Source organism: Felis catus, chromosome B1 (genome assembly GCF_018350175.1).
Source record: "Felis catus isolate Fca126 chromosome B1, F.catus_Fca126_mat1.0, whole genome shotgun sequence".
Classification (NCBI taxonomy): Eukaryota; Metazoa; Chordata; class Mammalia; order Carnivora; family Felidae; genus Felis; species Felis catus.
In genome coordinates this window covers 28,636,659-28,648,876 of record NC_058371.1, presented here as the reverse complement: position 1 = coordinate 28,648,876, position 12,218 = coordinate 28,636,659, and the positions used below count along the sequence as shown (strand labels likewise).

The 12,218-nt window shown below is 35.1% G+C and overlaps 1 protein-coding gene, 1 long non-coding RNA gene and 1 other non-coding gene across 17 annotated transcripts in view; 1 reads left to right on the top strand and 2 right to left on the bottom strand.

Annotated features, from left to right (window-relative positions):
* The window catches only part of TEX15 (testis expressed 15, meiosis and synapsis associated), a 101,313-nt gene that overhangs the window by 39,746 nt on the left and 49,349 nt on the right, over positions 1–12,218 (top strand). For all 13 annotated transcript variants that reach the window (XM_019828368.3, XM_045055332.1, XM_045055330.1 and 10 more), the window contains one exon: positions 9,854–10,019. In XM_019828368.3, the coding sequence (XP_019683927.2) occupies positions 9,854–10,019 (166 nt within the window). The remainder of the gene's footprint in view (positions 1–9,853; positions 10,020–12,218) is intronic.
* Positions 1–12,218, bottom strand: part of LOC109498778 — a 47,752-nt gene that overhangs the window by 31,436 nt on the left and 4,098 nt on the right. The window lies entirely within an intron of this gene.
* On the bottom strand, positions 11,618–11,725 carry LOC111560285. Its single transcript, XR_002742043.1, has one exon. It is a non-coding gene; the product is annotated as a U6 spliceosomal RNA (small nuclear RNA).

Sequence of the window (12,218 nt, the reverse complement as noted above, 5' to 3'; positions counted from 1 at the left end):
AAACATTGGGGTACAGGTGCCCCTATGCATCAGCACTCCTGTATCCCTTGGGTCAATTCCTAGCAGTGCTATTGCTGGCTCATAGGGTAGATCTATTTTTAATTTTTTGAGCAAGCTCCACACTGGTTTCCAGAATGGCTGCACCAGTTTGCATTCCCACCAACAGTGCAAGAGGGTCCTGTTTCTCCACATCCTCTCCAGCATCTATAGTCTCCTGATTTGTTCATTTTGGCCACTCTAACTGGTGTGAGGTGGTATCTGAGTATGGTTTTGATTTGTATTTCCCTGATGAGGAGCAACGTTGAGCATCTTTTCATGTGCCTGTTGGCCATCTGGATGTCTTCTTTAGAGAAGTGTCTATTCGTGTTTTCTGCCCATTTCTTCACTGGATTATTTGTTTTTCGGGTGTAGAGTTTGGTGAGTTCTTTATAGATTTTGGATACTAGCCCTTTGTCCGATATGTCATTTGCAAGTATCTTTTCCCATTCCATTGGTTGCCTTTTAGTTTTGTTGATTGTTTCCTTTGTAGTGCAGAAGCTTATTATCTTCATGAGGTCCCAATAGTTCATTTTTGCTTTTAATTCCCTTGCCTTTGGAGATGTGTCAACTACGAAATTGGTGCGGCTGAGGTCAGGGAGGTTTTTTTCCTGCTTTTTCTTCTAGGGTTTTTATGGTTTCCTGTCTCATATTCAGGTCCTTTATCCATTTTGGGTTTATTTTTGTGAATGGTATAAGAAAGTGGTCTAGTTTCATTCTTCTGCATGTTGCTGTCCAGTTCTCCCAGCACCATTTGTTAAAGAGACTGTCTTTTTTCCATTGGATAGTCTTTCCTGCTTTGTCAAAGATTAGGTTGGCCATACTTTTGTGGGTCCAGTTCTGGAGTCTCTATTCTATTCCATTGGTCTATGTGTCTGTTTTTGTGCCAATACCATGCTGTCTTGATGATTACAGCTTTTTAGTAGAGGCTAATGTCTGGGATTGTGATGCCTCCTGCTTTGGTCTTCTTCTTCAAAATTACTTTGGCTATTCAGGGCCTTTTGTGGTTCCATACAAATTTTAGGATTGCTTGTTCTAGCTTCAAGAAGAATGCTGGTGCAGTTTTGATTGGGATTGCATTGAATGTGTAGATAGCTTTGGGTAGTATTGACATTTTAACAATATTTATTCTTCCAATCCATGAGCGTGGAATGTTTTTCCATTTCTTTATATCTTCTTCAATTTCCTTCCTTAGCTTTCTATAGTTTTCAGCATACAGATCTTTTACATCTTTGGTTAGGTTTATTCCTAGGTATTTTATGATTCTTGGTGCAATTGTGAATGGGATCAGTTTCTTTATTTGTCTTTATGTTGCTTCGTTATTAGTGTATAAGAATGCAACTGATTTCTGTACATTGATTTTGTATCCTGCGACTTTGCTGAATTCATACATCAGTTCTAGTAGACTTTTGGTGGAGTCTGTCGGGTTTTCCATGTATAATATCATGTCATCTGCAAAAAGTGAAAGCTTAACTTCATCTTTGCCAATTTTGATGCCTTTGACTTCCTTTTGTTGTCTGATTGCTGATGCTAGAGCCTCCAGTACTATGTTAAACAACAGCAGTGAGAGTGGACATCCCTGTCTGTTCCTGATCTCAGGGGGAAAGCTCTCAGTTTTTCCCCATTGAGAATGATATTAGCTGTGGGCTTTTCATAAATGGCTTTTATGATGTTCAAGTATGTTCCTTCTATCCCGACTTTCTCGAGGGTTTTTATTAAGAAAGGATGCTGAATTTTGTCAAATGCTTTTTCTGCATCAATTGACAAGATCATATGGTTCTTTTCTTTTCTTTTATTAATGTGATGTATCACATTGATTTGATTTGCGAATATTGAACCAGCCTTGCAGCCCAGGAATGAATCCCATTTGATCATGGTGAATAAGTCTTTTTAAATGCTGTTGAATTTGACTTTCTAGTATCTTATTGAGAATTTTTGCATCCATATTCATCAGGGATATTGGCCTGTAGTTCTCTTTTTTTGCTGGGTCTCTGTCTGGTTTAGGAATCAAAGTAATGCTGGCTTCAGAGAATGAGTCTAGAAGTTTTCCTTCCCTTTCTATTTTCTGGAACAGCTTGAGAAGGATAGGTATTATCTCTGCTTTAAATGTCTGGTAGAATTCTCCAGGGAAGCCATCTGGTCCTGGACTCTTATTTGTTGGGAGATTTTTGATAACTGATTCAATTTGTTCACTGGTTATGGGTCTGTTCAAGTTTTCTATTTCTTCCTGTTTGAGTTTTGGAAGTGTGTGGGTGCTTAGGAATTTGTCCATTTCTTCCAGGTTGTCCAGTTTCTTGGCATATAATTTTTTATAGTATTCCCTGATAATTGCTTGTATTTCTGAGGGATTGGTCATAATAATTCCATTTTCATTTATGTATTTATCTATTTGGGTCATCTCCCTTTTCTTTTTGAGAAGCCTGGCTAGAGGTTTATCAGTTTTGTTTATTTTTTCAAAAAAACCAACTCTTGGTTTCGTTGATCTGCTCTACAGTTTTTTTATATTCTATATTGTTTATTTCTGCTCTGATCTTTATTATTTCTCTTCTTCTGCTGGGTTTGGGGTGTCTTTGCTGTTCTGCTTCTATTTCCTTTAGGTGTGCTATTAGATTTTGTACTTGGGATTTTTCTTGTTTCTTGAGATAGGCCTGGATTATAATGTATTTTCCTTTCAGGACCTCCTTCGCTGCATCCCAAAGCATTTGAATTGTTGTATTTTCATTTTCATTTGTTTCCATATATTTTTTAATTTCTTCTCTAATTGTCTGGTTGACCCATTCATTCTTTAGTAGGGTGTTCTTTAACCTCCATGCTTTTGGAGGTTTTCCAGACTTTTTTCTTGTGGTTGATTTCAAGCTTCATAGCATTGTGGTCTGAAAATGTGCATGGTATGATCTCAATTCTTGTATACTTATGAAGGGCTGTTTTGTGACCCAGTATGTGATCTATCTTGGAGAATGTTCCATGTGCACTTGAGAAGAAAGAAACAAGGGCCCTGAATGATACAATATATTTTTTCTTTTTTTTTGATACAATATATTTTTTAAGATGACTGAAGTATATAATGTTGATAAATCCACTGCAGATATAGTGATACACATTTTTTAAAGTAACATAGGCAGAAAGGCCATGGAAACAGCCAAAATAAAGCAAGACTATCTTTATTCATATCAGATAAAGCAGAATTCTGAGGAAAGAAAATTACCAGGAACAAAGAGGGATGTTGCATAATGATGAGAGAAAGGGTCAATCTACCCATAAGACATAGCAAACCTTAATGTGTATACATCAAACAACAGAGCTTCAGTATGCATGAATCAAAATTGTTAGAAATTAAAGAAGAAATGGACAAATTCAGATTTATAGCTGGAGACTTTAGTATACCTGTGTCAACAATTGGTAGAACTGAACTATTAAGGCAGAAAATCAGCAAAGATACAGAAGAACTTGACACCATCAAACAACAGAATCTAATTGACATTTATACATGACTTCACCCAACAACAGCACAGTAGATATTCTTTTCAAATGCTCAGTGACACTAATCAAGATAGACAATATGTTGGGCCCTGAAACACATCTCCCCATATTTAAAGAATTGAAGTCATACAGAATATGTTCTTGGACCATATGCAAAGTAGAAATTCATAGAAAGTAATAGGTCTCAAGACACATGGAAAATAACACATTTCTAAATATTCATGAGATTTCAAGAGAAATAAAATGCATTGAATCAAAATGAAAATGCAACATAGCAGAATTTTAGGGACACAGCTAAAGCATTGCTAACAAATTTATAGCACTGAATACTTAACATTAGAAAATAGAAAGGATTTCATATGATCTAGTAATTCCATAACTGGGTATTTATCCAAAGAATACAAAAACACTAATTCAAAAACCTGTATGTTTATTGAAGTATAACTCACAATAGCTAAATTATGGAAGCAGCCCAAATGTCCATTGATAGATGAATGGATAAAGAAGACGTGGAATACTCTCTCTCTCTCTCTCTCTCTCTCTCTCTCTCTCTCTCTCTATCTCTCTGTCTCTCTCTCTCTCTCTCACACACACACACACACACACACACAGTGGAATACTATTCAGCCATAAAAAAGAATGAAATCGACATTTGCAACAACATGGATGGATCTAGAGAGTATAATGCTAAGCAATATAAGTCAGTCAGAGAAAGACAAATACCATGTGATTTCACTCATATGTGAAATTGAAGAAAATTAATGAACAAAATTAAAAAGAGACAAGCCAGTGGGGCACCTGGGTGGCTCAATTGGGTAAGTGTCCGACTTTGGCTCAGGTCATGAATCTCCGTTTAGGAGTTTGAGCCTCCTGTCTGGCTCTGTGCAGACAGCTCAGAGCCTGGAGCCTGCTTCAGATTCTCTGTTTCCTCTCTGCTCCTTCTCTGCTCATATTCTGTGTCTCTCAAAAATAAACAAACACTGAAAAAATTATTAAAAAAAGAGAGAGAGAGACAAGCCAAAACCAGACTCTTAACTATAGAGAACTGATGGTTACCAGAGGGGAAGTGGGTAGAGAGATGGGTGAAATAGGTTAAGGGGAGTTAAGAGTACATTTATCTTGATGAGCACTGAGTAATGTATAGAATTGTTGAATCACTATATTGTACACCTGAAACTATATGTTAACACTGTATGTTAACTGTTCTGGAATTAAATTTTTTAAAAATAGGAATGATTTCATAACTAACTTCAGCTTCCACCTTAAGAAAATAAGAACGGAATAACAAGCCCAAAACAAGCAAAGAAGGAAAATCAATGAAAAATAAGTTGGTTGATTGAAAAAATAAGAAACTTGACAAACCTTTAGCAAGACTGACAGAAGGGACAAATATTACAAATTACCACTATCAGGAATGAAATGGGATATCATTTCTGACTCACAGCATTAAAGGTTAATAAGGGAATACTATGAACAGATCTACTTACATAAACATAGATGAAATAGACCCATTTGTCAGAAACTACAAAGTAACAAAACATTGTTGGAAAAGAAATCTCCAGACCCAGATGGTTTCACTGGAGAATTCTAAACATTTAATTAATTAATTATTAATTTAATTATTAATTTAATTATTTTATTTTTGAGAGAGAGTGAACACAAGCTGGGGAGGAGCAGAGAGAGAGGGGGACAGAGGATATGAAGTGAGCTCTGCACTGGCAGCAGTGGGCAGAACGCAGGGCTCAAACTCATGAATCATGAGATCATGACCTGAGCCGAAGTAGGACACTCAACCGACTGAGCCACGCAGATGCCCCAGAATGCTATACATTTAAAAAAGAGTTAATACAAATTCCACAGAACCTCTTCCAGAAAATAGAAAATAATTTTATGATATTACAAGCAGACAAATGCAATACAAAAAAAGAACAACACATGCCAATATCCATCATGAATATTGATGCAGAAATCTTATACAAAATATAAGCGAATTCAACAGCACTGTATATAAAATGAATTAGACCAGAGTACCAAAGAAAATTTATTTGAGGGATGCAAGCCTGGTTTTGTATTTGAAAGTGAATCTATATTTGCAGGATAGAGAACAATTGCATAATCATATTAATTAATGCAAAGAAAGCATTTGACAAGTTTCAACACTTATGACAAAGACCCAGCAGGCTAAGAACAGGGCAGTTTCCTCAACTTGATAAGGAGTGTATTAAAAATGACTGTAGCTAACATCACACTTAATGATGAACAACAAGTTTTCTCTGTAAGAGAAGAAGGCAAGAACATTCTCATTTACCATTCTTATGAACATAGTGCTGGAAATTGTAGCCAGTGCAAAAAGTGAATGAAATTGATTTAAAAACAAGAAAAGAAGAAATAAAAAAAAAGAAAAGAAGAAATAAAACTTTCTGTTTGAAGATAACGTAGGGAAACCCAAGGAATTTACAAAAAAAAAAAAAAAGTCCCCAACTAGTAAGTCCAGCAAGGTCACTGGATGCATGATTAAAATAGAAAAATCATAGAAGCAACTAAGTGTCCATAGATGGTTGAATGGATAAAGAAGATGGAGTATATGTGCACACACACACATACACACAGGAATATTAGCCATAAAAAAAAATAAAATCTTGCCATTTGTGACAACATGGATGGACCTAGAGGGTATTATACTGTGTGAAATAACTTAGAAAAACACAAATACCATACGATTTCACTTAACATGTGGAATCTAAAAAATGGAACAAGTGAACAAGAAAAAAGCAGAAATAGACTCATAAATACAGAAAAGAAACTAAGGGTAGCCAGAGGGGAGAGAAGTTGGGGGAATGGGCAAAATAAGTGAAGGGGATTAGGAAGTACAAACTTCCAGTTATAAGTTAAGTCATGGGAATGAGAAATACAGTCTAGGGGATATAATTAATAATATTGTAGTGACTTTGGATGGTGACATATGGTAACTATACTTATTGTGGTGAGCATTTTGTAAAGTATATAATTGTTGAATCACTATGTTGTATACCTGAAACTAATATATTATTGTATACCAACTCAGCTATGTCTCAATTTTTAAAAAATGGAAAAAATCAGTTAAATTTTTATAGATTAGCAATTAGCACGTGAAAATTAACACGAATATCAAACATAATGCCATTTATAATAGCTCAAAATATGAAATACATATGTAGAAGTCTAACAAAAACATGTATGGTGTTTTTTGCTTTAAACAATAAATGCTGATGAAAGAAATCAAAGAGAATCTGTTACTGGGGAGGTGTACTTACATTCATGGATTAGAAGACTCAGCATAATGAAGATGTCAGTTCTCCACAAATTTAGATTTATTGCCATTTCTCTCAAAATCCCAGCAAGTCTTTTTGTAAATAAATTTATTCTCAAATTTGCATGAAAAGGCAAAGAAACTAGAATAGCTTACACAATTTTGAAGTAGAAACACAAAGTGTAATTACTCTGCTCAATGCTAAAAGCTTACTCTGTAGCTACAGTAATCAAGACAGCATAGCATTGGCAGAAGAATAGACATGAGTGGAACAGAATAGAGATTCCAGAAATAAACCCGCATTAATACACTTGTTTGATTTTCTTTCAATTAATTTTTATGAAAGTATATTCAATGGAGGAAAGGTAGTCTTTTCATCAGATATTGCTGGAGCAATTGGACAGCATCCATAGGCAAGAAAATGAACTTCTCCCTACTTCACACAAAACATAATTACAGTTGAATCATGGGTGGGGCCTGGCTGGCTCATTTTGTAGATCATGCGACTCTTGATCTCAAGATTGTGAGTTCAAGCCCCAAACTGGGTGTAGAGATTACTTGAAACTAAAATCGTGGAAAAAGAATCATGGGTTTAAATGGAAAATGTGAAACTAAAATTTCTAGAAGAAATCTGAAGAATCTAGAATAGTTCTCAGAAGTGATGTCAAAAACACAAGGTATATAAATTTGAGCCCCACACTGGGTATAGAGATTACTAAAAAAAATAAATAAATAAACTTTAAAAAAAAAAGGAAAAGTTGATAAATTGGCTTCATCACAATTAAAAATTTTTGTAAAAGACTGTTAGGTAAGTGAAAATACAGGCTTAGTGGGAGAAAAGGTAGGGTTTTGTTTTTTTGTTTTAAGTATAGTTGACACACAATGTTACATTAGTTTCAGGTGTACAGCATAGTGATTCAACAAGTCTACATTATGCTGTGCTCCCGACAAGTGTAGCTACTATCTGTCGCCATACACTGTTCAACACTGTTAAGTACCATTGACTATATTCCCTATGCTGTACCTTTTCTCCCCATGACTTATTTATTCCATAATGGGAAACCCATATCTGCTACTCCCCTTTACCCATTTTGCTCTTCCTTCCACCCCCCCTTCCCTTAGGCAACCATCAGTTTTTCTATTTATGGGTCTGATTTTTACTTTTTGTTTTTTATTTTCCACATATAAGTGAAATCATATGGTATTTGTTTTTTCTCTTTCTGACTTATTTCATGTAGCATAATATCCTCTAGGTCCATCCATGTTGTTGCAAATGGCAAGATCTTATCCTTTTTTGTGACTGAGTAATATTATATTGTAAATATATATACCACAGCTTTTTTTAAAAATTTTTAATGGTTTTTTTTTTTGAAAGAGAGACAGAGTGTGAGCTGGGGAAGGGCAGAGGAGACACAGAATCTAAAGCAGCTCCAGGCTATGAGCTGTCATCACAGAGCCCGACGCAGGGCTGGAACCCATGAGCTGTGAGATCATGATGTGAGCCGAAGTCAGACACTCAACCGACCGAGCCACCCAAGCACCCCTATATACCACATCTTTATCCACTCATCTATCATTGGACACTAGGGCTTCTTCCATACCTTGGCTATTGTAAATAATGATGCGCTAAACATAGGGGTTCATGTATCTTTTCACATTTGTGTTTTCATTTTTGGGGGTAAAAACCCAGTAGTGGAATTACTGAATCGTATGGTATTTCTGTTTTTAATTTTTTGAAGAACTAACATTCCCACCAACAGTGCACAAGGGTTCCTTTTTCTCCACATCCTCGTCAACACTTGTAAATCATGTATCTGAGAAGAACTCAGATCTTGAGCATGTAAAGTGCTTTGCAAATTCAATAGTAAGAAAAAGACATTCCAATAGTAAGGAAAAAAACATGAACAGACATTTCACTAAAGAGGATGTACAGACAGCAAATGAGCATATAAAAAGATGTTCAACATCATAGCCATTAAGGAAATGGAAACCACAATAAGATACCACTACTCATTTGATGAAACAGCTAAAATTAAAAGAATAACAATGCCAAATGTTAGCAAAGATGTGGAGAAACCAAATCAGTCATATAACCAGCGGAAATGTAAGATAGCTCAGCCACTCTTTGAAAAACAGTTTGATAGTTTCTTAAAAACACCAAACGTGCAATTATCATATAACCCAGAAATTGTACTTTTGGGCATATCCCAGAGAAGTGAAAACTTAGGTCCACACAAAAACCATACACAAATGTTCATAGCAGCCTTATTTGGAATAGCCAAAAATTGGCTACCACCTAGGTTTACAGTGAGTGGATGGTTAGACTATGGTACATCCATACCATGGAATACTTAGCAATAAAAAGAAACCATCTACTGAAATAACAACTTAGTTGGATCTCAAAGGGATTATCTTGAATGAAAAAAGCCAATGTCCATAGGTCACAAATACAAAATTCTACTTAACAAAACATTCTTGAAATGACAAAGGTATAGAATATGGAGAACAGATGAGTAGTTTTCAAGACTTAGAGGCAGAGAAGGGGAATAGGGTTATCAGTATGATTCTGTTTATAAAACAGTAAGGGAGATCTTTGTGGTGATGAATCTTGATTATAGTGGTTGCCATGAATCTATACATATGGTAAAATTGCATAGAACTATACACACAAATGCGAGTATATGTAAAACTGATAAAATCTTAAGATCTGTGGATTGTACCAATATTATTTTTCTGGTTTTGATATTATATGTCATTGTGTAGATGTACAAAGATGTAATTTTTTTTTTCAACGTTTTTATTTGTTTTTGGGACAGAGAGAGACAGAGCATGAACGGGGGAGGGGCAGAGAGAGAGGGAGACACAGAATCGGAAACAGGTTCCAGGCTCCGAGCCATCAGCCCAGAGCCTGATGCGGGGCTCGAACTCACGGACCGCGAGATCGTGACCTGGCTGAAGTCGGACGCTCAACCGACTGCGCCACCCAGGCGCCCCACAAAGATGTAATTTTAAAGTCAAATAACCACTTGCCCTTTTCTTTATTTTTAGCTTACTTGTCACCTTGTTGCACCAACACTAGAGAGTATAGTTTCATACATGATACTCTTAACCAGTGCCGGCTTGATGTAGGCTGTGATCTACAATCATCATGGCAGTTTGGGGATACAAAACTGGTTCACAATGAGGATCTGGAAAAAAAATTTACTTCTAAGAGGTAAGTTATTATGACCTATAAGTTGAGGGTTTTTTTCATTTTTACTATAAAGTTTTATATAAATTAGTAATTTCTACCATTTGAGATTTGGTAAGTACCACTAAAAAAATAAGTACAAAGATTATTTATTCATTATTTTATTGGCTTCTCATGGCCTTGTGTAATAGAAGAGCTAAGTGTGATATTTTGGTTAATAAATTTTACAGGTTAACGTAGCCAGATTTCAGACACATGTAGTTTTTTAATCCTGATAAATTTTTCAGAAGCATATATCAGCACATTTATTGAGAAGCCATTGTATAGATTCTTTGTGCCTCCTGCATAATATAAAACAGCAGTTAAAGAATTCAGAAAAATGGGGGCACCTGGGTGGCTCAGTCGGTTGAGCATCTGACTTCGGCTCAGGTCATGATCTCACAGCTTGTGAGTTTGAACCCCAAGTCAGGTGCTGACAGCTCAGAGCCTGGAGCCTGCTTCAGAATCTGTGTCTCTCTCTCTCTCTACTCTTCCCCCCACTTATGTCCTCTTTTTCAAAAATAAACAAACATTAAAAAATTTTAAAAAAGAATTTAGAAAAATAACTTTTTTTCCTTGACTCAACCATTCAGAGACTTAGTTGATGTTTTAATTTGGCAAGATTATATCTGGCTATTTCCAGCTATTCCACTAGAGCCACTATTTTTTTTCTTCTGAAAAACTTTTGAGTGTAGTTAACACATAGTATTTACATTAGTTTCAGGTATACAACTATTTCTGATACTAATTTTTGAAAAGTACTACTTGTACTTTTTGGGAAGGCATAATCCATTATGTTGTTTTGATAAGAAAGAAAAAAAGCATATGCAATTTCTCATTATAAACATTTTGCATTTATAGGTCTAGATCTTATGTGAATACAATATAGCTTTTTCATTTTCTGAATTTTTTTCCTTTATCAATTTGCATTTAATGTAAAACCTAACTGTAGTTTGATGCAAGACCCATACTTAGAACTCATTTTGGAATGTTTTTTGTTTCTTTTTTTGTTTTAAAATTAATTACTCTTGACTCAAACATACATACCCCCTGGTATCACTTTGAGAGAATTGGTGGGAATGACAGATATAGTTGATAGCATATTCTTTCATCTAGACACCACAGTTTTGAGCAAAAGTAGAATGGACTGGATATATCCTGCCACTTCCAAATTGAAGTAATTGTTTGATCAAAAATTAATTCCTGGTATTGCTCTTTGGTTTTGGTTCTTCTAGGCTTTTTAAAATTTTACGCTTTTTTGTAATGCCCCCCTGCCCAACACTTAATTTACAACCTCTTAAAGTTAGCAGAGAAATTAGAACCATGCAACAAGACATGTAAGAACATTGCAAATAACCAACAATATAGATTTATTGGTTTCTTAGGTATTTGCCCAGTTAGACAAACTCATTTGTTTCTCATAGTACTTTATACTCATTTTTCTTACTACAAATATTGGTTTTGTCAGATTCTCCTGTATTGTGAGTTTTATCTCATTTGTGTTTATGTCCATAGCATGAAACTGGCAACACAGTGGACACTTAATTGTTAAATTAAGTTAAATTTTTCTTTCTTTTTTTTTTTTTTAAGTGGAATGTTTCACCAATTTGCATATCATCCTTGCACAGGGGGCCATACTAATCTTCTCTGTATCATTCCAGTTTTAGTGTATGTGCTGCTGAAGTGAGCACAAATTTTTATTTCATATTTTAAAACTCCATAGGTTTTAAAGGGCCCTTAATTAACCTTAAGGCAAAAGTGGGAATAAAATAAAAGGAAAAATTAAATTAAAATTAAAAAATTAAAAAATTAAATTTGATTTAGCAGAAATCAAAAAGAATGAAATCTTGCCATTTACAACTACGTGGATGGAACTGGAAGGTATTATGCTAAGTGAAATTAGTCAGAGAAAGACAAATAAATGACTTCACTCATATGAGGACTTTAAGATACAAAACAGATGAACATAAGGGAAGGGAAGCAAAAATAATAAAAAACAGGGAGGGGAACGAAACGTAAGAGACTTCTAAATATGGAAAACAAACAGAGGGTTACTGGAGGGGTTATTGGAGGGGGATAGGCTAAATGGGTAAGGGGCATTAAGGAATCTACTCCAGAAATCATTGTTGTACTATATGCTAACTAACTTGGATGTAAATTAAAACAATAAAAATAAACTTTAAA